General features: G+C 49.6%; 12 protein-coding genes across 12 annotated transcripts; 6 read left to right on the forward strand and 6 right to left on the reverse strand.

Annotated features, from left to right (window-relative positions):
• Positions 1 to 1,000: 1,000 nt before the first annotated feature.
• Positions 1,001 to 4,367, reverse strand: BX661DRAFT_183923 (uncharacterized protein). Its single transcript, XM_051536345.1, has one exon. It carries the CDS (start codon positions 4,134 to 4,136, stop codon positions 1,041 to 1,043), a length of 3,096 nt encoding a protein of 1,031 aa, XP_051391033.1. The 5' UTR covers positions 4,137 to 4,367; the 3' UTR covers positions 1,001 to 1,040.
• A 1,248-nt stretch (positions 4,368 to 5,615) lies between these two features.
• On the forward strand, positions 5,616 to 7,054 carry BX661DRAFT_183924 (uncharacterized protein). The gene has a single exon (XM_051536346.1). It carries the CDS (start codon positions 5,684 to 5,686, stop codon positions 6,947 to 6,949), a length of 1,266 nt encoding a protein of 421 aa, XP_051391034.1. The 5' UTR covers positions 5,616 to 5,683; the 3' UTR covers positions 6,950 to 7,054.
• A 509-nt stretch (positions 7,055 to 7,563) lies between these two features.
• Positions 7,564 to 8,693, reverse strand: BX661DRAFT_183926 (tRNA methyltransferase complex subunit Cpd1). Its single transcript, XM_051536347.1, has one exon. The coding sequence runs from the start codon at positions 8,607 to 8,609 to the stop codon at positions 7,641 to 7,643; it is 969 nt and encodes a 322-aa protein (XP_051391035.1). The 5' UTR covers positions 8,610 to 8,693; the 3' UTR covers positions 7,564 to 7,640.
• Positions 8,694 to 9,488: 795 nt separating this feature from the next.
• On the forward strand, positions 9,489 to 11,019 carry BX661DRAFT_183927 (transferase). Its single transcript, XM_051536348.1, has one exon. The coding sequence runs from the start codon at positions 9,517 to 9,519 to the stop codon at positions 10,963 to 10,965; it is 1,449 nt and encodes a 482-aa protein (XP_051391036.1). The 5' UTR covers positions 9,489 to 9,516; the 3' UTR covers positions 10,966 to 11,019.
• On the reverse strand, positions 11,020 to 12,682 carry BX661DRAFT_183928 (asparaginyl-tRNA synthetase). Its single transcript, XM_051536349.1, is given in 4 exon segments — positions 11,020 to 11,582; positions 11,624 to 11,904; positions 11,952 to 12,316; positions 12,328 to 12,682. The coding sequence occupies 4 exon segments, from the start codon at positions 12,527 to 12,529 to the stop codon at positions 11,111 to 11,113; spliced, it is 1,320 nt and encodes a 439-aa protein (XP_051391037.1). The 5' UTR covers positions 12,530 to 12,682; the 3' UTR covers positions 11,020 to 11,110.
• Positions 12,683 to 12,889: 207 nt separating this feature from the next.
• BX661DRAFT_194053 (P-loop containing nucleoside triphosphate hydrolase protein) lies at positions 12,890 to 15,512 on the forward strand (the record flags this gene model as incomplete). Its single annotated transcript, XM_051537844.1, is given in 5 exon segments — positions 12,890 to 12,949; positions 13,056 to 13,988; positions 14,045 to 14,170; positions 14,185 to 14,427; positions 15,444 to 15,512. 5 exon segments carry the CDS (start codon positions 12,890 to 12,892, stop codon positions 15,510 to 15,512), a joined length of 1,431 nt encoding a protein of 476 aa, XP_051391038.1.
• Positions 15,513 to 15,676: 164 nt separating this feature from the next.
• On the forward strand, positions 15,677 to 16,645 carry BX661DRAFT_183931 (uncharacterized protein; the record flags this gene model as incomplete). Its single annotated transcript, XM_051536350.1, is given in 2 exon segments — positions 15,677 to 16,231; positions 16,246 to 16,645. Coding segments are annotated over 2 exon segments (487 nt in total), but the record flags the coding sequence as incomplete, so codon positions are not given.
• Positions 16,646 to 16,955: 310 nt separating this feature from the next.
• BX661DRAFT_183932 (20S proteasome subunit) lies at positions 16,956 to 18,196 on the forward strand. The gene is made up of 4 exons (XM_051536351.1): positions 16,956 to 17,066; positions 17,226 to 17,373; positions 17,412 to 17,800; positions 17,860 to 18,196. Exons 1-4 carry the CDS (start codon positions 17,046 to 17,048, stop codon positions 17,974 to 17,976), a joined length of 675 nt encoding a protein of 224 aa, XP_051391040.1. The 5' UTR covers positions 16,956 to 17,045; the 3' UTR covers positions 17,977 to 18,196.
• A 439-nt stretch (positions 18,197 to 18,635) lies between these two features.
• Positions 18,636 to 19,456, forward strand: BX661DRAFT_183934 (uncharacterized protein). Its single transcript, XM_051536352.1, has one exon. The coding sequence runs from the start codon at positions 18,821 to 18,823 to the stop codon at positions 19,091 to 19,093; it is 273 nt and encodes a 90-aa protein (XP_051391041.1). The 5' UTR covers positions 18,636 to 18,820; the 3' UTR covers positions 19,094 to 19,456.
• Positions 19,457 to 20,645: 1,189 nt separating this feature from the next.
• Positions 20,646 to 21,689, reverse strand: BX661DRAFT_198977 (Sucrase/ferredoxin-like-domain-containing protein; the record flags this gene model as incomplete). Its single annotated transcript, XM_051538284.1, has 1 exon — positions 20,646 to 21,689. One exon carries the CDS (start codon positions 21,687 to 21,689, stop codon positions 20,646 to 20,648), a length of 1,044 nt encoding a protein of 347 aa, XP_051391042.1.
• Positions 21,690 to 21,886: 197 nt separating this feature from the next.
• Positions 21,887 to 22,384, reverse strand: BX661DRAFT_143932 (bis-triphosphatase-like protein; the record flags this gene model as incomplete). The annotated part of the gene is made up of 1 exon (XM_051533024.1): positions 21,887 to 22,384. One exon carries the CDS (start codon positions 22,382 to 22,384, stop codon positions 21,887 to 21,889), a length of 498 nt encoding a protein of 165 aa, XP_051391043.1.
• Positions 22,385 to 22,624: 240 nt separating this feature from the next.
• On the reverse strand, positions 22,625 to 22,885 carry BX661DRAFT_130689 (uncharacterized protein; the record flags this gene model as incomplete). Its single annotated transcript, XM_051532550.1, has 1 exon — positions 22,625 to 22,885. A coding segment is annotated over one exon (261 nt), but the record flags the coding sequence as incomplete, so codon positions are not given.
• Positions 22,886 to 23,143: the final 258 nt, after the last annotated feature.

Raw genomic sequence — 23,143 nt, forward strand, 5'->3', positions numbered from 1 at the left:
AAGGGGGATATATGTGGAGCACTATGATGTAGTGTTAAAGGTGAGGTGTTAATTTATGGTTTTTATTATCAATGGAACCAAAAGCGTAACTAAAGCCGACCTCATCTTATATATATCTCGTTTGCTTTGTTATGCACTTCACCAGTTGCACACTCCATTGACGAGAATTGGTTCTCCTGTAAGCAGACTGGTATCTTGACAAGTCAGTGTTGTGGTTTTCGTGTATGTGCACTCACGCGTGTGATACAAGAAAATGTGGCTTGTCTTTGGCGATTGATTAATGCATCAATTGCTAGTTAATCCCCTACTTGGATATGTGGGAATTCATACGCACACATAAATACTAATGAATATGAACAAAAGGTTGTTTATCTCTTAACTTTCTTTTAGTTCATTTTGTTCAAATATATATATTTTTAACATAACAGATATGAGCCAATTTTTCTTAAGTTGAGTGGGAAGAATCCAGCAACACTGAACATGGTGGCATGCTGTATACAAGGTTTTTTTGAGGGAGTGGAATTTCGCTCTTTTCACAAGCTTCTTGTGGTTAACACTCACATCCACTACATAAGCAGTATATTGGTGTACAAGATCCAGATCTGCAGGGGCTGGTCTGAATTATTAGATACCGTTTTTAATTATCTACAAGAAGCAATATTATGCACACCCTGGGTGGTGCAAGATCCAGCCGACACTCATTAGCCTTGTGGAGAATGTCCTACTATCAAGATAGTGGCCGATAGCTAATTGGGACTGTATTAGTGATTGAATCACGAAATATAATGTATAGGTTAGCTGAGGCTAACTATCGAGATAATGGGTATCCACCCGCCCACACCATTTTAAGCGGCTGTGAGATGTTTTGTTTTGTCAGGGGTAAAGAAGAGACCTCTGATTGATAATATTGCTTGCTTTTTGGATAAGAAAAATAAGATTTGGGCCCAAAATCGGGCTATACCCACTATCTCGATAGCTAGCCTCAGCTAACCTATATAGTGGCTGCGTCTTTATTTAACCATTTTCAACTCATACTTTATTTAAATATCAAAATCCATTGCCCGCTCGATCCGGTCATCAGCACTGCTCAGTGCGCTCCAGTCATGGCTCCACTCAGCCCGGCCGCGCCTCCCGCGAGCATAAAGTGGCGGCGGCGGCAAGCCAAAGTACGGGGACTCGACCGAAGATGTTGGCGAAAGCATCTCGCCGTTGCGTCCAAACCCGCTATTGGTAGGCGTGCGCAAGTCTCTGTTAGAGCGCGTATGCAGTAACCGGCCAGGCAGATCAGCATCGCTGTTCTCTTGGTCTGGCTCTATGTTCTCCTGGCCATCAGCGCTCTGCTGATAAAGCGCATCAAACGCCTCGGTAACGCTCTGGCTGTTTTCAGGCGCAATGTCCAGAGCGCGTGTCAGACAGGCTGCCGCCTCGCGATAGCGGTGGAGCTTGGAATACGTTTGTCCTAGCAAGAACGGGACATTGAATTCGTGCGGGCACCGACGAGTCAGCTTCTCAAGAATGGATGCTGCTTCGCTGAACCGCTCTAGCACCACAAGCACTCGGGCGCGCTTAAACATAACAAAATTCATCGCATAATGCGACTGCAGACCAAGAACAACCATGCCATTATTGCCCGTGATACTCATGCCAATGTTTGCAGAGTGGCCCGATTCAAGCAGCCTCTCAACGCGTGTGTACACTTCTAGTGCGCTCGGGTAGTCGCCGCGATGCTCGTACACGGCACCTGCACTCTGGAGAAGCAGTGGATTGTGCGGATTCAGAGTTAGGGCACGCTTAAAGTGGTACTCGGATAAATCAAGCTTTCCCAGGCGCAGGTACACCATGGCTAGGCCGTACCATGCGTTGTAGTGGCGCGAGTCGATCCTGATTGCTGTGCGGAATGCCTGCTGTGCGCGATCCAAATCTTCACCAGCAACGTTCTCATGCCCCACCAACGTGTGCGCGTATGCCAGGCCGCTCACGCCACCCGACTCATTCCGCGGCACAACCATCGTCCCGCCATGCGCAGCCTTGAACAGCTGGATTCCACGGCCGAGGCTCTTCAAGGCAGATTCGTGGTCGCCGTCCAGCGAAAAGCAGTTGGCAACGGCGATCCAGGCCTCGGGGCTCCAGTTGCGGCCTGCCGAAACCATCGTTTGCGCAAGCTGTGCCAGTGCCTCTTCGTTCTTTGTGTGCCACAGAAGCGTCGAATAAATGTCCATGTCGCGCGTGCGGTAGGGCGCCAATTGGTGCGCTGCGCCAAACGCATGAGCTGACTCGGGGTACCGGCCAGTCTCAAAGCAAATCCGGCCCAGCAAACACAGCCCCCACGCGGAGTTTTGGTGTTCAACTGAAAGCTCGGCAAAGGCCGCCAACGCCTGCGGTGCTTGATACGACTGTGCGTGCGCAAAAACTGTACCAGCAACCCTAACAAGCTGATGGATGTGCGACAGTGCGTGTGCGTCGACGGTCGCCGCTGTTGTTGCATTGACTGACTCTGCCTCTTTTGAACGCTTAAACAGTGTCGAATTCAATGGGACGCCGTTCCGCAGCCTTTTTCTATCGGCTGTCAGCAGTGTCTCTGGGCGTGCTCTCGCAGGCGTACGAGTCGGGATGGATGATGCAGAGCGCGTCTGTGCCTCTTGGCGAAGATCCAGCCCGCTTCTCAGCGCAAGTGCCGTCACCTTTGTACGGTTACCCGGTAGGTTGCTACTATTGCTGCTCGACAAGACAGTGGTATTGCTGGTGCTACCGCCACTATTATTACCACCGGAATTGGATCCGGATGTCAGTGTTTGTGAGACCAACCGCGTACGCGGTCGTGCATTAGCAGCGGGATCGCCTGCGTTCGCTGTCCCTATTCGAGATGGCTGCGATAATTGGCCAGCCGCAGCCAGCCGCGCTGACAGCCCGGCCTTTCTAGGAATAACTGACGGTGGAACAGTCGCAGTAGAGAGAATACTTTTTGTTGATATGCGTGACGCCGGTATCGGTGTCGATTCTAATGTGTTGTTGTCGACCCAGCCCTGATTTATGCTGTTTGTGCTCTGCGTCTGCAACTCCGCGCCTATGCCATCCAAGCTGCCCAAAAGTGATTGCGATAGCTTTTGTGTGTTTCCCAGATCGCACAACCGCCGACACGACGACCACGAGAGCGGATTTCTTCGCAGCGCATCGGCAGAGTGCTGCTCGCTCTGGGCTGCGCGGTTCGTGCGTAGGCACACCAGCCCCAGCAAATCCGACACATCGGCTAGAGTCGGCACAGCATAGAGGGTGTCGGCCGCGTTTCTTATTGCAATGCTTGTGTCAGCACCCCGGCTCTTTCCGGGCTCGTCCGGAGGGTATATCAACCGCAAAATTCCTGAGAGCGCTGTGAGATGGTCCTCAGCCTCCTGCCATTTCTCCAGCCGCGTGCAGCTCATCGCCAAAAGCCACATTCCGCACGCGAGTGCCTTTTTGCTGCGCAGCTTTGGCGACTCGCGGGCCACCAGTCCATACTGGCCGCTGCTGCTAGCTGCTGTGCCCGCAGCCTCGGGATCAGCATCACACTGATCGATGATAAATTCAGACTCGACTGCAATCGAGCCAAGCAGCGCGTAGACTGTGCTGACTTCGCCCAAATTCCAGTAGCAGAGCGCCAGCCAGTAAATGCTGCGAACATCAAGGCCGTCGCCTGATGCATCCCCGACAAAGCTGCTCGTCATGCTATCGCTGTTCTGCTGGCTGTGCTCTCGCTGGTAGCCTATTGTCTGCTGCAAAATGCTTCCGGCGACATCAACCGAAGCCGCGTGAAACCAGCCATGGTACGCCTCAGCTATAAACAGCACACTGTAAGGCTGTAGCAACGATATTCCGCGCGAAATGAGAGCTTCGTAATAGCAGCGTGCTGATTCATTATGTGGCCGTGTCATGTGTTGGGTAGCATTCGCTGGCGTGCTGTGAGACTCGGAATAAAACTGCGCTTCTTTGCGGGGATGCAGCGGGATATTAGTTGCTGGCGGGGCCTTTCCGACTGCGGGTTTGGGGGCCCCTGTGGCATTCCGCAAACTATCCATGGCGAGACCGGCAGCTGGAGCGCGTCCAGTTGGTCTCGATGCGCGATGTCTGTTATTTGGTGTATCTGCAGTCTGGCTAAGCATGTTGCTGCTTCATTTGGGTATTGTAAAGGGAACCAATTAAAGGAAAAAAATTAAATGCAACAAAAAAACTGAAAGGAAATGTCAAGTGGGAAAGACTGGCTAATAAATAAAAGTGGGTGTAGGTGAATGTGCGGGTGTGGGTGTGAGTGTAAATATACAACAGAATAAGAAAAGTAGAAATAGAAACAATAAAATTAATAACGAATCGAGAAAAAGTGAAACAAAAATTCAATTCGCTTGCAGCAAAGCAAAAATGAAGGACGCTGGCCCCAGGTGCGCTAAAGGGCAAAAAAAGCCGATCAAAGCCAGCATTTTTGTTTTAATAGGCTGGCACCTACTCGTTAGCCAAGCACTAGTGCAGCTGATTTGTTTACTTTAAAAATTAGCGCTGATCGATTAGCCGCCAATCGACAACTTGTGTGCAAATTGAAAGCTTTACATATTTTGTCCTTTAACACTATAAAAAAAAAGTGAGGCTACAAATATGCTTCAAACTGACATCTTTCCCCCAGATAAAGTATTTAGAAACTAGTAGCAATAGGCCACTATGGTTGACGATATTAATCAGCTCGCTGCTTCTTTTGAAGAAAAGAAATAGGGGAAGATGGATTCTTGCGCACACGCTTGGCCTTGGGCTTTGGCTTGAACAGAGTCTCAGGCGTCGCTGTAGACTCAGCTTCAGCCGACTCTGACGATGCCTTTTTGCGTGAAAAACGGATTTTAAAAATCCCCCGCTTAAAAATCTGGACTTTCGCTATAAATATCTGGAAATTCCAAAATACATTTTCAATAGTGAATCGCAACACATCGTGGCTAATTTTAGCCTATCTTTCGAAAAGCTGAGAACAGAAAAACAGAGATAATCGTGACATTTTAAATTAAAAAGACAGTAACAATAAAAGAAAGTGCGCGCACAGACTGTTCTAGCTAAATTAACCTGCACACATCTTTATTTTTTGGTTCTATATCTGGCAATAAAAATTTTGACAGTAGGCGCATGAGCTGAACAGTGCGAGCGCAGCATCGTAGTATTTGTTTGTCATTAATTTTTATCCGCAATTGCACATTTATTCGTAGCCTGAACGGGTTTACCCAGAGCTATCTAAAGACCATAGTGGTCATGAAGAGCAGGCGTTTGTGTAAACAAAATTGCTGCTCAGTAATCCTTATTGTAATTGTGCACCAAAGTTATATACATATCCACGGGAAGAAATTGCGGCTTGGTGAGATGATGGAGCGTCAAAACCATAGCAATTAGATATCTATTTTCTCTCAGAGTTTTAGTGGAATGACAAACATCATGCGCACAAGAACACCCACTGAATACACCATTTTAAAATTGGCCAATAGATTTGCAACCATTTTTGAATCAATCTCACGTGTTGGGGAGCAAAAAAAATTTTGCTTTCTGCTTTGAGCTTTTTTTTGGGGTCCATCGCTTGCCGTAGTTACAAATGCATAGTTCGATGTGGTTCTATTAGCAGTTCCATTTCTTTTTTGCATCTCTTTTTTTCTGCACTAAATTTTTTACCACTATATCAATTAAAATGACTTCTTTTGGTACTATCATTGGCCCCGTCGAGAGCACTCGTAACTACAAGGCCTGCATTGTTGCAGCCCTTGCTGGTCTCGACCTCGCTACCACCCCCGCTTTCCAGATGGGCGTCGACAACAAGACTCCCGAGTACTTGGCCAAGTACCCCGCCGGCAAGGTCCCCGTTTTTGAGGGCGCTGATGGCTTCTCCCTGACTGACTCGAGCGCTATTGCCTACTATACTGCCTTGAAGGCTGGTAGCGAGTCCACTCTGCTCGGCCAGACTGCCGAGGAGACCGCTGAGATTCTCCAGTACATCCTTTTCGCCGAGGGTGACTACACCCCTGTCATGGCTGGTGTCCTGTACCCCCTGCTCGGTTATCTGAAGTTCTTCAAGCCCGCTCATCAGCAGTTCGAGGAGCAGTTCTTCCGCTTCCTCGATGTCCTGAACACCCAGCTCATTAACCGCACTTTCCTTGTCGGTGAGCGCATCACCGTTGCCGACGTTGTTGTTGCCTGTGATTTGATCATGGCTTACAAGCTGTACCTGACTAGCGAGGACCGCAAGAAGTACCGTAACCTCACCCGCTACTTCAAGACCATTATCGCCCAGCCCGCCTTCAAGGCCGTTGTTGGCGATGTTGTTCTGTGCGAGAAGCGCATTGAGCTCGCCGCTCCCGCCAAGAAGGAGAAGGCCGAGAAGAAGCCCGCCGCCGAGAAGAAGCCCGCTGCCGAGAAGCCCAAGAAGGCTGAGAAGCCCGCTGAGGACGACGACGAGGAGGTCGAGGTTGCCGCCCCCAAGCCCAAGAGCAAGCTTGACCTGCTGCCCAAGCCCAACATGGTCCTCGACGACTGGAAGCGCTTCTACTCGAACAACGAAACCAAGCCCACCGCCATGAACTGGCTCTGGGAGCACTTTGATGCTGAGGGTTACTCTTTCTGGAAGGTCGAGTACAAGTACAACGACGAGCTGACCAAGCTGTTCATGACCAACAACCTCATCAGCGGCTTCTTCAACCGTCTCGAGCGCGCTCGCAAGTATGCCTTCGGTAACCTGCTCACTCTGGGCAAGGATGACGACAACATGATCTGGGGCTACTTCATTGTCCGCGGTCTGGAGGTCCCCGAGGAGGTCACTGACGCTGCCGACTACGAGTCCTACAACTGGACCGCTGCCGACCACACCGACCCCAAGACCCGCGCCGAGATTGAGGATTGCTTTGCCTGGGAGGGTCCTTCCCTGCCCCGCGAGTGCTACGACGGCAAGACCTACAAGTAAACCTTTGATTGCTTGTTTGAGTAGTAGTTGTTGTTTTTCGTGTTTTGATTTCAAATGCAAGGATAAACAACAAAACAATTGTGAATGTATATGTATTTGGCAGCTACTGGGTCGTCTGCAGAAATGTCGCGCAACCTCACCATGCCGATTCTGCCAACTTTTACCTCAAGTTTAGGGCTGCCTCCAGCTTGGCGATGTACTTGAGCTCTTCAATGGCATAGTCGAGCTTATCATCTGCTTCAATAACATAAGTTTGGGACTCACTGTCCGCTCGAATCACGGTCTTGTAGCACGCGCTGTGACCAACCTAGAATGTTTGCAATAATGTTAATTGTAGTCAAAATACGCTCTTCAACAGCCGACCGCCACTTGGCTATAAATTTGAGAAATTGAGGAAACTTAGCTTCTTTTGTTCTGTTGCTAAGTGTTGTCAAGGCTGTATATACCGGAGCTAGCATTTTTGGAAATAATGGAACAACACTAACACTAACTAAAGCGTAAAACCCAGAAGAGCTAAAGAAAAGATGAACCGACTGCAATGTCCGCAATGTTCATTTTCAGTTGACAAGCCTTTGTTTTGCGCCAGCATTTTTTGTATCAATGATTTCTTTGTAGCAGGCTATCAAAAAATCAATTTTATTGGCAACAAAATATCTCATTTATATGTTGTTGCTGATAGGATATTTGTGTTCTACTCAGACATGCTTCCGCCCTGTTCTGCTGCCAGAATTGCGAATGTCAGGTAGCTAGTGTGTCCGCGAGCAACATCGACGGGCTTTGTCATCAGAATATCCGTCGAAACTGAGCTTCCGTTTTGTTCGCTGCCCGAATAGCCAGCGCCGGATTCAAGCTTGCGCTTCTTTCTATCAAACTTGGACATTTTAAAGTTGACCTTCTGCCCGCTGATCGCCTCCTCAATGTCAGGCTGTGACACTACACGGACCTCGTGGTCCTTGGCCAGGCACTCGTACATGCGGATATCGGAAAAACCATGTTCATCCAGCGCCAGCGCTGTACGCTGCACCTGCTCAATGCACGGGCTGAAGCAGCATATACGGCCAATGGTGTCTTTGCGAAGCGCATCCTTAGCAGCCGCAACTGCATCCCAGGGAGCAGGCAAGTCGAGGAACACAGCGTCAGCAGCATTGAGCATCCCAAAGCCGTTGGCAATAACGTCTCTGTGCTCAATGGTGACCATATGCGACAGATTGTGGTCCAAAAACTCTTTCCGCGCCGTCGCCGCACGGATCTCATGGTACTCGAATGTATAAAGATGGCCTGTTGGTGCTATGGTGCGCGCAATCGAGTGTGAAAATGAGCCACTGCCTGTACCAGACTCAATCATGACTGTCCCTGGCTTTAGGTCCAGGTGCAAGGAAACAAAGGAGATGTCAGGCAGATACAGAATCTGCGTGCGATGAGGAACAACCTGAGTCCACAACGCCGGCGTCGGGTGCAAAAGGTAAACAAAGCCCCTGTTATCCTGAGTCATGAGCTTGCTGCCGTACTTAAGTCCAATCATATCTTCGTGCTTAAAGGTTCCAAACCTGTTGTTGTATACTTGCCCAGCGGTGACAGTGATCGGAGCCATTGAGTCGTGGTTGATGTAAATGACGACCATGTCGCCATCTTCGACAAAGTTCTTGTACTCGTGGAACATTGTATATCTAAGACTATGGGAAAGTGAGTCCTTGGTTTAAAAGATATAAAACAATCAAATGTAGAGAGGTGAAAGGAGCGCACTTGGGGTTTTTCAGGGGGGCTCTTCCGCCGATCGCTCTGGTTTTGTGGCACGCACCTTTCAAAGCCTGTTGTGGGATAATGAATTTTTGTGATATTTTTATCGCCCAATTTTTATTAAATTTTTATTCGGCGCGACTTTTGAAGACAGCTGCAAATGTTCAACACCTCAGATAATTTGGATTGGCGGTTAAAATGTCTGTGTGAGACATGCGTTGATTACAGTGTGTGCTTACACTAAAGAAAGGGATGAGACTACAAAAATACAATAGGTATCCTGCAAATCGACATCTCTCCTCCATCCTGATTGCATAGCGAGAGAGAAAATAAACAAATTGAGCGAAGTATAAAAAAGTTAAAAGCATGAACTAAATTTGATGAATAAGGCTGAATGTCTACCGCACCACCTTGCCCGCCATGGGCTTTATTTCTGACCTTGTATATATGGCTCTATAACAAAAGTCATTCAAGGGCCGGCATGGTTGGTAGTTATCCAGACCCGGGCTTAATTGCCTGGCAGTGGAAGTGTCCGCCAAGCCAATATGCAATCTCTTAAATTTGCTTGTTCTTTGAACTATACATTTTGAGAGCAGGGAGTGAGAACAATATCACCATCCATTGACTATTTGAAATATAATTTCCTATTGCAACAAACGAACAATGTTATTGGCAAATTGTTTTAACTGCTTTTCACACAGCCACACGCATCTTTTGGGGAGTTGAAAAACAAGCAAACATGTAAAAAAAAACCTTTTGCACAGAGCCATGGGAATGAGTATGTTTCTTTCTTCCTTGCCATATTGAATATTACATCTAAGAATAAAATAATGGAGGAGTTTGTAAACAGCATCGAATCGCAGGTTATCCCGATAACCGTTATTGACACGCAGGGGTCGTTCTCAAACATCCCGTTCGTATTTTTTTATGAGAACACCGAGGCATCGGATAGCTTCATGTTGTCGGATTCCCTGCGCAACTCGTTTTTTCGTACGATGCAGCAGATCCCAATGTTTGCCGGGCACATCCGCACAGAGGGGCGCGGGCGAGTCAGCGTAGTCGTGGACAAGGACAACATCAATATGCCCGACTACAGAGAAAGCAACAGCGACGTGCATTTTGACGACCTCAAGTCGGCCAAGTTCCGCTGGAGTGCGTGGCCGGATGGCGTAAACACCGCTGGGCCGATGACCGCGGCCGACGAAAACGGCGAAATAAAGCTGATAAACGTGCACGTAATCAGGCTCCAAGCTAACAGTGGTGTGATGGTGTATGTGAGTATGGTTCACTATGTTGTGGACGGGCCGGCGCACATGCAAATTATAAAGCGCTGGTGCGAAATTCACCAGCTAATGAAGAGCGACCAAGCCGAGAAGATAGCCGACATGCAGCCATTCATTACGGACCGTTCTTCGATTCAGCACTACCTTCCAAAGGAGCGCGCCCAGCTTCACAAAGAAACCGCAAAGACGTTTGAGGGATTCAGCATTGTTGCCGAGTGGATGGCATGGATTTCGCCCAAGTTGCGCGGGTACATAATAAGCAAAGTAATTGAGCGCCAAAACGCCAAAGCGCATCTTTTTCACGTTTCGCGCGCGGCATTCGAGTCATTGCGGGACTCGATCAGCGGGTACATTCCGGACATCGACAAGATATCCGACAACGAGCTTATGCTGTCGCTGACATCCAAGACCAGAGCACAGGCGCAAAGCGTGGTTGAGAGCCGCATTAAGGGTGCCGTTCAACCTGCTGTCGATACCCCAAGCAAGGGGACCGTGCCTGTGGCAGTCATCTTTGAGGTGCGCGACCATTTGGGACTCTCTGACAAGCTATATGCCGGAAATATACTGATCCCCAAGATCATGTGTTGCCCAGTTGCTGAGCTCGAGTCTGCGACCACTGTAGAGTCCCTGTCCAGAACGCTCACAGATTTTAGACAGGTCACCAAAGACATTACCCTACCGTACATCGCCAGCCACATGGACATGGTTGCTTCGCGCCCGTCCTCGTTTGCAAAGCCGCTGGCGCGCTTCATGAACCACAAAAGTGCTATGACTTTTGTGTACGACGTGATGCCCGACATGTACCAGGGGGACTTTGGCTATGGCCGTCCGGCGTGGGTGAGCCCAATCAAAGAGTTCCGTGCCAACGGCGTGTTGTTGTTAACCAGTCAGGACTCCAGCGATGGCATCGATGTTTTTATGACTGCATTACCTGACGTGATGAAAGAAATACTCAAAAACGAGTTTTGGACCAACGTCGCTAAGCGCATCTACTGAGCCAGAGCGGCATATCTGGCCAACTACACTATCATTATTGATATCCAGTTGACTATGCATTTTTCATTAATATTATCGATAATTGCATCAACCAAGTTGCATAAAACACAATTTACATACAGACACACGTGCCCGAATGGTAGGGTTAATACTGGCAACGGCCGGCGTGTCTCGGAAAGGGGATAATGTCCCTCACGCTTTCAAGCCCAGTTATCATTTGGATGTATCTCTCGAATCCCATGCCAAATCCGCCGTGCGGCGTCGAGCCGTACTTGCGCAAATCGAGATACCAGTCCAGTGACCCTTCCTCGAAGCCCAGACTCTCGACCTTACTCTTCAGCCGCTGGTAGTCATGATCTCTCAGACTGCCACCGAGCAACTCACAGGGTCCAGGAACCAACAGATCCATGCACGCCACTGTGCGGCCATCGGGATTGGGCAGCATATAGAACGACTTGATATCTGCGGGATAATCGGTGACGAACACAGGCCCTGCAAAGTGGGTAGTGGCCAGATAGCGCTCGTGCTCGCTCTGCAGCCCCTGGCCCCATTGCGGCTTGAAGCTAAACTTGGCCTTGGCGTCAGCGCGCTGGAGGATGTCGATGGCCTCTGTGTAGCTTATGCGCGCGTACGGCTCTGTGTTGGTCAATCGCTGCACAAGCTTGCCCAATCTTCGTTCTTGTGCAAGAAAAAGTCGAGGTCTGTTCCCGCAGTATCAGCAATGTGCTGCGTGGTTGAGCGAATCATTTCCTCCTCGATGTTCACCAGAGTAGGCAGGTCGTTCATGAATGCGCACTCAGCCTCTAGCATCCAAAACTCGGACAAGTGCCTGCCCGTCTGGCTGGGCTCGGCGCGGAAGGACTGGTTGAAGTTGTATACGCGCTTGAACGCACCAGCAAACACCTCGAGATGCAGCTGCCCTGACACCGTCAGGTTGACCTTTTGCCGAAAAAGCCTGTCTCTGGATGGTCTGTGCCCGCAGTGACCACATTGAAGGTCTCGCCGCCGCCCTCACAATCATTGGTGGTCAGTGCGGGCGTGTGTATCCGCATGAAGTCGTGGTCGTGAAAGAATTTGTGTAGCCCGATTTCGGCCTGGTCTCGCAGACGGGTCACTGCGCCGATGGTCTGCGAGCGCGGGCGCAGATAGCCGATTTCACGCAGAAACTCCAGCGTGTGCCTCTTCTTCTGCAGAGGATACGACTCAGGATCAGACTTTCCAATGACGCTGACGTGTGTGGCCTGTATCTCCTTGCTCTGCTCGCGCCCGGGGCTGGTGGCCAGCTTGCCGGTGATCTCAACTGAGCACCCGGTGGACAGGTCGGTGGCCATCTGCGATCGTCCATGATGATCTGGATGCCACGAAGTGTCGATCCATCAGTAACCTCAGCAAAGGCAATCCGCTTTTGCATGCGCACTGAACGCACCCAGCCGGTGACCTTGACGTTGTCTCCTGGGGTGCCAGTATTTATCACGCTTTTGAGCGTTTCTGAGAGACCCAGTCCTGGCCTCTTGCTGCTGAATTTGCGCTGCACTGTCAGCACGTGGTAGGCCGCGGCAGCCATAGCCGTGAATTCGAAGAGAGCATGCTTGAGGAGCTGTGCAAAAGAGGTTTTTTTTAAACAAAAAATATAAAATGCATATAAAGCAAGCTTAAGCTTATCCGCTTCGCAGACCGCAAAGTGCCACATATGCGCTGATGATTATGGCGGCTGGCCGAAATCGCTGGCGGGGATAATATCGCTTGATTCGATTTGCATCAATGAATCGCCAAATATTAAATAGCAAAAAACTTTTTTTTTTTGGTCAATGTAAAAATATATTGTGCGAAAAAACCTTGAACAGCAATTAATGTTCACACTTGTTCCTTTCCACTTGTCTTTTGTACTTTCGAACACTTTTATACTTTTTATTCATACAAAAGAATGCCTGATACCAACATTAAGGCCGCTGCCGCTATCGACAAGACCTCGTCAAAGGACAAGGTGCCATGAAGGCCATGAAGAAGCAGGCAAAGAAGGAGAAAAGGAGAAGCGGAAACACAGCAGCGACGATGCCGCAGACAAGGAGGACAGCAGCAAGGCCGAAGAGGCCGAGAAGGAGAAGCCGGCCAAGAAGAGCAAGTCGGACTCCAAGGACAAAAAGGATACTTCCCAGAAGCCTGTTGCTGCCTCCGCAGTCACCATTGAGCAGGCCAAGGAGTTTTACGAGAAGCACAACATCTCCGTCACTGGTGATGATTCCTTTATGCCGTTCTTGGACTTTAAGCAGGCTCCCTTTGGCCATGAGCTCATGAGTGCCTGCTCAAAGTTCTCCAAGCCCACGCCCATCCAGTCCGCCTGCTGGCCCGTGGTCACTGCTGCGCGCGACGTTATTGGCATTGCCGAGACCGGATCCGGAAAAACCTATGCGTTTGCGTTGCCAGCCATCCACTTTTTGAAGGAGAAGTACGGCCACCGCGCGCAAAAGTGCGCCAAGCCCCTGGTCCTCGTTGTTTCGCCGACACGCGAGCTTGCCATGCAGACTCACGAGCAGTGCGTGGAGGCCGGAAGGACTCTGAACATTACCTCCGTGTGCCTGTACGGTGGCGACTCCAAGCAAAAGCAGAACATGGAGCTGAGGAGCAAGAAGCCCGCGATCATTGTTGCCACGCCTGGCCGCTTGATTGACTTGGCCGAGAATGACAATGCCATTGATCTGTCCGAAGTTTCGTTTTTGGTTCTCGACGAGGCTGACCGCATGTTGGACCAGGGATTCGAGAAGGACATCAGCAACATCATCAGCATGCTCCGCCCCGCCGAAGCCCGCCAGACAGTCATGTTCAGCGCGACCTGGCCCAAGAGCGTGCGCACTCTTGCTAGCACCTTCTTGCGCAACCCCGTCCGCGTCTCTATTGGATCCGACGAGCTTGCTATTAACGAACGTGTCGACCAGATTGTCGAGGTCATGGATCGGCATCAGAAGGACCGCAGGCTGATTGAGCTGTTGCAAAAGCACCACAAATCGCGCAAGAACCGCGTCCTGGTGTTTGCGCTGTATAAGAAGGAGGCCAGCCGCATCGAGAGCATGCTGCAGGCAAGGGCTACAACTGCGTTTCCATTCACGGCGATAAGGCGCAGCACCAGCGCACGGACGCCATTGAGCAGTTCCGCAGTGGCAGCATCCCCCTGCTCATTGCCACCGATGTCGCTGCTCGCGGCCTGGATGTCCCGATGTCGAGTATGTCATCAACTACACGTTCCCCCTAACCATTGACGACTACACCCATCGTTGCGGACGCACAGCCCGTGCCGGCAAGAGAGGTGTCGCGTACACTTTCTTCACCGACCTCGACAAGGCGCACTCAGGCGAGCTGATCAACATGCTCAAAGGTGCCAACATGGCGGTCCCCGAAAATCTGCTCAAGTTTGGCACCACTGTCAAGAAGAAGCAGCACGACTCGTATGGCGCGTTCTTCAAGGATGTGATACCAATGCCAAGCCTGTAAAGATCATTTTTGACTAATTTCTATTTAAAATTTTTGAAAATTATACTTTTTTATTCCGTTTGTATCAGCAAACATCCATTTAGTAAGAAGTCAGGAATCGACCCACTTTAAGCCCACCCAAATACTGGCTGATCGGCTGATTGTATCTGGCAGCGCGCTCTTCATGGTCAGCGGCAGAATCAGTTATAATTATTTGCCTGCTAGACCCGATGGCACAGACAAGAAATACGCTTTCTTCATTTTGTATTTCCGTTTTATCCCGCCTGTTTGTTATTTTATCTTTCAACAGCAACAATGTTATTACGACCAAACTCAACTCACATACACAGCCCTTACTGGCCAGCGGCACTGGCAGCGGCAGAGACAGCAGTGACTCTGCAACCAGGGACGCGCCAGGATACGCGGCCATATTGGGCGAATACAACAGACAAGACCCCGGAAACTAAAATGCAAACGCGCGAAACCAGAGCAGCAGCACTGAGACATCCTTTCACATTGTGTGCATCACTGCAGGCATGGGAATACTTCAGCTGCCATATGCGCTCAAGCAGGGCGGCTGGGCCGGCGTTTTCTACATTATGTTGGCAGCTGCAATCTCAGCCTACAGTGGCGAAATCCTGATCAAGTACCTCTACACTATAAGAAATGAGGCTACAAATATGCTTCCAACCAACATCCTTCCCCCACAGTGTTTAGAAACTAGTAGCAATAGGCCACTATGGTTGACGATATTATCCAGTTCGCTGCTTCTTACAAAGAGAAGAAGCAGGGGCAAATGTATTATTGCGCACACGCTTAGGTTGGGCTTTGGCTCTGGCTTGAGCGTCGCTGTAGACTCGGGTTCAGCCGACTCTGATGATGCCTTTTTGTGCAATAAATGGGGAGGCCGATTACCTGCAAACAGGGTATTAAGGATTATGCGAAAGTTTAGCACGCAGCCATGTCGCGATTCCACTTCCGTCTGCCTGATGACACTTTTTCGCCATTTTAAGCCTGGTTCTGTCGGCCCTAAAGGTTTGCAGGCAGTCTTCCATTGTGCACTGGAGCAAGCTGTGGTATAAATTTGGCGAGGTTTTTCTACCGCCAGAATTATATTAACGCCTGTTGCGGCTACCTCCTGCTGCTGCTGCTGCGACAGAGTTGGATGAATATAATTACATCATTAAGCGTCACGTTTAACTCACAGCCAAAGCACCAGTCAGACACAAATCTAAATACTTTCCCGCATCTTTAAAAATCTGGATTTTCTGATATTTTAGGCTAAAAAATTAGGAAACCTCTTGTTTTTTAAAAGCTTTTAAAAAAACTATTTCGCTATAAATGTCTGGAAATTCCAAAATTCATTATCAATAATGTATTGCACGCCTGGGATGCAACTCAAATTGTACTCCGAGGTTACCAAGGCGGCCTTTGGCGGGGTGGCCGCATGGTAGTGAGGATGCTCAAGGATTTTAACCTGTTGGGCGTCGTCGGGATATACATTGCGCTTGCGGAAATCAACAATCACTCGCTGGTGGCTGGCATGTTGATGGATCATCTGGGCGTGCAGTTTTGGATTGCGTTTTCAGCGCTCCTAGTGTGGGCGGTGATTTTCATGGCGTGCAAGGTGAATGACGTGTTTGTATTCAGCTTATTTGGCACGCTGACCACTGTGGCGACTGTCGTCATCATTGTGTGATTGGGCATTAGCGACATGGGGTACATGAATGCCAGACCGCCGACAAAGGCAATTGATCTCAAGCTGGCGCCCATTTCCTGGCGTCTATCTGCTTCAGCTTTGGTGGCAACCTAAAGTGGCTCGCTCTCGAGGCATCTATAGGACTTCCCAAGCAGTGGACCAAGACGCTTTCGCTAGCCACATCCTTCATTGCTTTGATCTACCTTTGTGTCGCTGTAGTCAGCTACACCATGTACGGCGATCTGGCAAAGTCGCCCATTATTCCCAGCCTGCACCCACAAAGCAGCGCTCTGTCGCGTCGGCTTCTGCAGTCTGCGATGCTGGTTTTGGTGTTCTGTGCTCTGTTTGTATCGGACATTTCTAAGGTCGTGCCTATTCTAGGTGCTGTCGCTGCGTCTATGGTTGGCTTTGTCACCCCTGTTGCCTGCCACGTGCGGCTCTACAAGGGAAGCATGGTTTTCTCGGTCTGGGAGTACATCTGGTGCGGGTTTATCACTGGCATCGCACCTCGCAGGCGTTCTCCGATCTGTGACATGTCCTTTTTTCTGTCATTCTCTTTGGAATTTTTTTGCTTGTGCGCAAAAAGGGGGCAATCGGTCTGCCAGGTGCCACAGGGGACACTTGGCCAAAAGTGCATTTTATGCACTTTTTTGGCTGTGTATACGTCAGTCGGATGCAGAAATTTTAGTCTGCCAATTTTTAATTCTTCAAGTGCTGGCTTTATTTTTTCTGAAGCGCTTACGTCTTCAACTAAAATGAAAAAGCAAGAGAAAAAAGCTGCTAGACCAGCCGCGCGCTTGCCATATTTTCCACTTTATTTTTCTTCTTTTTTTTTGCTCGTGTACTAAATTCATTCAACCGCATTTAATTTCTTTATAATTTCTATTTTTCCAAAGCAAAGTTAAACAGGAGCAAAATGACGTCTATTGGTACAGGTGTACGTATTGTAGAAGCGGTTCAAAAATAAAACTTTGTGCGGCAGTCAGGAATTGACCAAGTTCGCTAAGACAAAAGTTGCTAATTAGAAATCTTTCTTTTTCTATCCGTCGTGTCGCTATTGAATCTCGACTGCTGTTTTGCTTTTCTTGTTTTGTAGTACGACTTGTCAGTCAGCACTTACTCGCCCGATGGGCGTGTTTTCCAGGTGGAGTATGCAGAAAAGGCGGTGGATAACAGCGGCACAGCCATCGGGCTCCGTGTCAAAGGCGGCGTGGTTCTGGCAGTTGAGAAGATTAAACACTCGCGTCTCTGGTCCCGCACTCCAACCGGCGCATCATGACAGCCGGAAGACACATTGGCGTGGCCTCTGCCGGGTGGATGTCGGACACAAGACACTTGGTGAAGCGCACCCGCGACGAGGCCAGCCACTACCATGGCACATACAAGGCCAATATTCCAGCCAAGATCATTGCCGAGCGCATGGGTATGTATATCCAGGCGTACACTCTTTACTCGTCTGTCAGGCCCTTTGGCGTGAGCACTATTTTGGCCACGGTGGATGTTGACGGGCCGCAGCTCTATATGATTGAGCCTTCGGGTCAGTACATGGGTTACCGCGGGTGCGCTGCTGGAAAGGGTAAGCAGGCGGCCAAGACGGAGATTGAGAAGCTCGATCTGGATAATCTGTCTGTGCGCGATGCCCTGAAAGAGGCAGCGCGCATTATTTATGCCGTGCATGACGAGACGAAGGACAAGCTGTTTGAGCTCGAGCTTCGTGGGTTTGCGCCGAGTCCAATGGCCTGCACACCCATGTTCCGCAGGACGTGTTTGACGAGGCTGTCGAGTACGCGGAGAAGGCAAACGATGATGATGACGATGACGAGGAGATGGAGGACGACGATCTCTGAACAACTGCACCAGTCGAAGAAGGGACGGTTTGCAAACATTGGCCCAGAAATAAGTTGAATAGGTTTTTAAGGTTGTTACGTTAATGTTGAGAAGCATTACACATTACACATATATCAACCATTGCTGGCGCAGTCGCAACAGAAAATTCTTTAATTGCTAGTCAACCAATGATATTTTTTAGCTTTCATAAACAATAAATAGCAATTATATATTTAAAAATCGAGTCCAACACCGAGTTCAGGTGTTGGAACCGCGACATTGCATCGGGGTGCAATTTTATTTTGCTATTGTTGTATCGTCGCAAATTTGGTGAGTGCCACCCAGCTTACAACCACCATGGCAGACCGTCAATTGATCCAAATGCTGCGCCCAAACCAAGCGCTGCTCCCAAGTGCAACAAGACTAGATCATTTTTATCATTTTCCTCACATCAAGCCAGCTATTGCTACCTGGCAGCTCAATCCCCATTGGGTAAAAGCAGCGACTACGAAGTGGGTGAGGACTGGAAATAATTATTCTATAATTATACTTTTGGACAAACAGGTGGTTGAATTTCCTTGATCGATCGCCAAATTTGTTATCCCGTGATTCAATTTTGTTATCACTTTCTAGCTATTTTGAAAACGCATGAGCGAGCTACCTGTCTAAACGCTACAAAGCCTCGCACACCATAGATGAGATATAAAAAAGCACGAATTTGAGTTTTCTGTACTTTTTCTCTTGCATTCAATTTCGCCAATCGGCAGCAGCACCAGCAGAGCTTTCTTTAACTCTTCTCTTTTGTAAAAATATCTACGCTTTTTCTTAACAAATCCATACAATTAAATCAGTTTCACATTAGAGATGCCGATTCCGTTTGAGAGTTTTATTCCGTTCGCGGTTATCGCGGGCATGTTTGTGGTTACAGGGACAGGAATTAGATACGCACAGACGAAGCGCAATGAGGGCAAGGCCGTGCGTTACAGCCTTGATGACTGGGATCGTAAGATGATGGTTCGCGACAAACAGCTCACAGGAACTTTCCGCGGTCAGGTAGATAACCCCATTGCGCCGCCAGAGTTCAAGGTCAACAGCTCTTGGAAGGTGTATGAATCACTGCGTAATGATTTTGCTTAGAGTGCGGGGATTGTATCTCTGAGTTAGCTTCATTATTGTTTTCGGATTTTTCACTTTCTTCCATATTATATACATACGATCATTTTCTTACATTGTTCAAGCGCGTATGCGTTTTCTAGATGATGCTGGATCTAGATTTGTATCTGGATCTGGAGCTGGCTTTCGAGTTGGGGTTGAGCGTGGGGAATGCAACTGAAGCGGTTTGATTTGATTGATTAAAAAAGTAAGATTAGTATTACGCACACAAAAAAAGGATCGTCGACCCACACAAACAAAACAGCAAAAAAAATTTTGTTGTTGCACCATTACTCCGGATAGACTCGTCACACGCCACTGTTGGATTCCTTTTCTTGCAACCGTATTATAAATTCGTATTAATTTACCGAACAAAAAAACATTAGACAAACTCAGTCAATTTATTTTTTACATAACAAACCAACAAAAAATGGCTAGCGACAAGAAGGACCAGCTTATTGCTGCGCACGCTCTGTTTGTCAAGCTCGGTCTTGCGAAAACCGCCTCAGCCATGGTCAACGAGGCGGAGAAGACGGCAAAGAAGGACAAGACGATGCGTGCATTTATCGAGGCCGTGAAGAAGACGTAAGCTTATAAGAAAGACGGGAGTGTAAAACAATAAAGTGTGGTTTTTTATTTGAGAGAAGGTTGATAAAGATGCTAAATGTTTTATCTTAATTTTTCTTTTTCGTAGTGAAAAATCTTCGAGCTCTGAGGATTCTAGCGACTCTGACAGCGATTCCGACTCCAGCTCCTCCAGCTCTTCTAGCTCGTCAGACTCTAGCGATTCCGATAGCGATTCAAGCTCTGAGGATGAGAAGGAAGCGACGAAGAAGGAAAGCTCTAGCTCTAGCTCTAGCTCTAGCTCGTCGTCCAGCGATTCGGGCTCTAGCTCGTCGTCCAGCTCTGATGAAGAGGAGGAAGCTAAGAAGGAAAGCTCGAGTTCCAGCTCCTCCAGCTCTTCTAGCTCGTCAGACTCTAGCGATTCCGATAGCGATTCAAGCTCTGAGGATGAGAAGGGAGCGACGACGAAGGAAAGCTCTAGCTCTAGCTCTAGCTCTAGCTCTAGCTCTAGCTCTAGCTCTAGCTCTAGCTCTAGCGATTCGTCCAGTGATTCGGACTCTAGCTCGTCATCCAGTTCTGACGAAGAGGAGGAAGTTAAGAAGGAAAGCTCTAGCTCTAGCTCTTCGAGCTCATCCAGCTCCGATAGCTCTTCGAGCTCCAGCTCCGACAGCTCCGACAGCTCCGACAGCGATTCGGACTCTAGCTCTTCTTCGAGCTCTTCTTCGAGCTCTTCTTCAAGCTCTTCTTCAAGCTCTTCTTCAAGCTCGGATAGCGAGGAAGCGCCCAAGGGCAAGAAGAGATCGGCGCCGTCGTCTTCGTCTTCGAGCTCTGATTCGAGCTCTGATTCAAGCTCTGATTCGAGCTCTTCTTCGGAGTCCGAAGCTGAGCCGACCAAGAAAAAGTCAAAGCGCAGCTAAAATGTTTCTCTTTTTCCATATTCTTTTTTTCTACAAACCAAATATAACTATTATATTTACGAGCTTTTTCTCCTTGACAATGTGCTGGGAGGCACCCAGGCAGCAGCCTTTTCCTCCTCTTCCCTTTCCTCAGTCATTTCAGTATTCTCCGCGGCAGTGTTCTTCATCCACGTCTGGATCTGATCTTCCTTGGACATATTGGTGGCGCCGCGCCACGCGTCCCACCAAACAACATCCCTTAAAGCCGCATCCACCAGCGCCCTAGCATCCTCCACAACTGAATCACCACTCCCCGCTGCACCGTCCACACCCTTGCCACAGCGATCACACCAGGTGCCGTACCAATCGCCTCTCGGATATATAATAGCGTTGGCTGCGTACTTATGCCCGCCAACATGCGAAGTCTCCCAAGCAGCAACATGCTTACCCACTCCGCGCTCCTCTATAACGCGGCGCACCTCGCGCAACAAAGCACCCCCATGTGTGCCACACAAGCGGTCGCGAGATCCGTGCGTGCAGACAAAAATATGCCTGTTCTTGGTCAATTCCAACCACGCATGGTCAAACGGCACACTCCCCTTGTCGGTCGACCACGAAGTAGGCAGTATAGTGTCGCGGGATAGCCACTCCAGAAGCATCTCCGCACCCTTGGTGTCTAGCTGCTTGGCAACTATGCCCAGTGGGAACACGGCCACATCAATGCGATCATACTTGCCCTTATTATCCACCACCTTGGTGGCCGTAGGGGGGGTTGGGTTGCACGAGCACGAGCAAGGGGAGGGTGGACGGACCGGGGCGAAGTCAGACAGGGTTACCATTGCGCGTCCGGGCAGCCTGCCGCAGCCTCGGGCAAGGGTCGTTATTGGCTCGCTCATGGTCTCCACCCTGGAGGGCCATTCCGCAGACGACGAGTTGCAGACTACAAGATGCACCCGGTGCAGCGCCACGGTGCCGACGCGCGAGTCGGCCGTGGGCAGTGCGCCCAGGATAGTCGGGGTGGATCGGCCCGTGTGCAGCGACGCTGATGTTGTTGCTGTTAATGCCGAGCTGTGGGTCCGCGGAATCAGAGTGAGAGTAGTTGGTCTGAATAAAAACGACATGGTAAAAATAATACTCGTTGGATTGTTTTGGGGGTAGGTGTGTATAAAGTTGAGCACAGCAGAGCAGACAGATGACTAAAGGAAAGAAAAGAACGGGACAGGAAAGCGGAGCGGACAAAATGGCTGATCGTCTGTCTGTGCAAGGGGTGGGTTTTTTTCTTTTTCATTTCGATAAGATGTAAAATCACGTGCTCCGTTCAAAAATCAGTGTCGGTGTTCCATTCACCAATCTCCTTGCGCAGCATCTCGGCCTCTCCAGCCATATCCTGCTGGCTCCTCGGCGTCCTCTCTTCATTGTCGATCCTATGCGTGTGCTCGAGCTTTTCATAAACGTCGTCGTTATCCGGAAAATCGCCCTCGTTTCTCGGGATAACGTGCAAATGCACATGCGGCACAGTCTGGCCTGCCTCCTTGCCGTCCTGGATGCACAGGGTGAGCGACTGGGCGTTGAACTGGCGGGTAATTGCGCGGGAGACGCGCTGGGCTTGGAGAAACAGATCGGCGACTTCATCGGGGGAGAGGTCGGAGAAACGCGGGTGCGGGAGGCGGGTGGCGAGAAGAACGTGGCCGGGGCGGATGGGCTTGAGGTTTACGAGCCCGTAGGTCAGCGGCGTGAGAAGGAATGTCTGCGAGAGCGGGATCGTGTGTGGACCGAACCACAGAGTCCGAAGTGCAGCTGTGGGGGAAGGGGGCATGGTAGAGCAGAATAATAAAACAAAATAATGTACTTTTTTATTTAATTTTTTTACTATTGGAGCGAATAGAGGAGGGAAGAAAGAGTGCAGCGTGTGTAAATTTTGATTCTATTATAAATTGCATTTTCAAAAGCCTCGGTCGGGGGATCTTTCGCGATCTCTCCTCTGCTCGCGCACCCTTCCACACCCTCCACCACCGCGCTCCACATTTCCGCGTCTTATCGACCCACTCTCGACCACCGGGTCCTTAACAAACGCAAAGTCCACCGCCACCTGTTTCCCCAAAAGCGATTTCCCCGCGGCGCGCTGCACTGCAGCCAGGGCCTCTTTTTCCTCAGCATACTCCACTAGGGCGTAGCCCTTGACGAACCCAGTTTGGCGGTCGAGGTTGAGGTGGAGGTTGCGCACTTTGCCGTAGTCTGAGAAGAAGTCGCGGAGGTCTTCTTCGCGCGCTTCCTCGTGCACGTTGGTTACAAGGAGAACCCAGCCTTCGACCGATTGCTGGGGATGGATGTCGATGCTGGTGGTTGTGGCCGTGGGCGTGGGCGTGGGCGTGGGCGTGGGCGTGGGCGTGGGCGTGGCCGTGGCCGTGGCCGTGGCCGTGGCGTTGGTTGAAGGGTTGGGCGCGCGGCCGGTAATCGATATTCCCATGTCAGCCATTGCAAAGCAGAAAGAAAGAAAGAAAGAAAAAAGCTGGTAGAGCCACAGACCACATGAAAAAGCTGGTGGAATCACAGACGACATGAAAAAAAAGATTCA

The sequence above is a fragment of the Kickxella alabastrina genome (genome assembly GCF_025024165.1).
Source record: "Kickxella alabastrina strain RSA 675 chromosome Unknown BX661scaffold_14, whole genome shotgun sequence".
Classification (NCBI taxonomy): domain Eukaryota; kingdom Fungi; phylum Kickxellomycota; class Kickxellomycetes; order Kickxellales; family Kickxellaceae; genus Kickxella; species Kickxella alabastrina.

Excerpts from the sequence above, each read along its gene's own strand:
- BX661DRAFT_183923 (XM_051536345.1), bottom strand. The coding sequence starts at position 4,136 with ATGCTTAGCCAGACTGCAGATACACCAAATAACAGACATCGCGCATCG.
- BX661DRAFT_183924 (XM_051536346.1), top strand. The coding sequence starts at position 5,684 with ATGACTTCTTTTGGTACTATCATTGGCCCCGTCGAGAGCACTCGTAAC.
- BX661DRAFT_183926 (XM_051536347.1), bottom strand. The coding sequence starts at position 8,609 with ATGTTCCACGAGTACAAGAACTTTGTCGAAGATGGCGACATGGTCGTC.
- BX661DRAFT_183927 (XM_051536348.1), top strand. The coding sequence starts at position 9,517 with ATGGAGGAGTTTGTAAACAGCATCGAATCGCAGGTTATCCCGATAACC.
- BX661DRAFT_183928 (XM_051536349.1), bottom strand. The coding sequence starts at position 12,529 with ATGGCTGCCGCGGCCTACCACGTGCTGACAGTGCAGCGCAAATTCAGC. Across the intron at positions 11,905-11,951 it reads GCGGCGAGACCTTCAATGTG|GTCAACCTGACGGTGTCAGG; the intron begins GTCACTGCGGGC and ends TTTCGGCAAAAG. Across the intron at positions 11,583-11,623 it reads AACGAAGATTGGGCAAGCTT|CTACACAGAGGCCATCGACA; the intron begins GTGCAGCGATTG and ends CGCGCGCATAAG.
- BX661DRAFT_183932 (XM_051536351.1), top strand. The coding sequence starts at position 17,046 with ATGACGTCTATTGGTACAGGT. Across the intron at positions 17,067-17,225 it reads TGACGTCTATTGGTACAGGT|TACGACTTGTCAGTCAGCAC; the intron begins GTACGTATTGTA and ends CTTGTTTTGTAG. Across the intron at positions 17,801-17,859 it reads CAGCGCGCATTATTTATGCC|TCCAATGGCCTGCACACCCA; the intron begins GTGCATGACGAG and ends GTTTGCGCCGAG.
- BX661DRAFT_183934 (XM_051536352.1), top strand. The coding sequence starts at position 18,821 with ATGCCGATTCCGTTTGAGAGTTTTATTCCGTTCGCGGTTATCGCGGGC.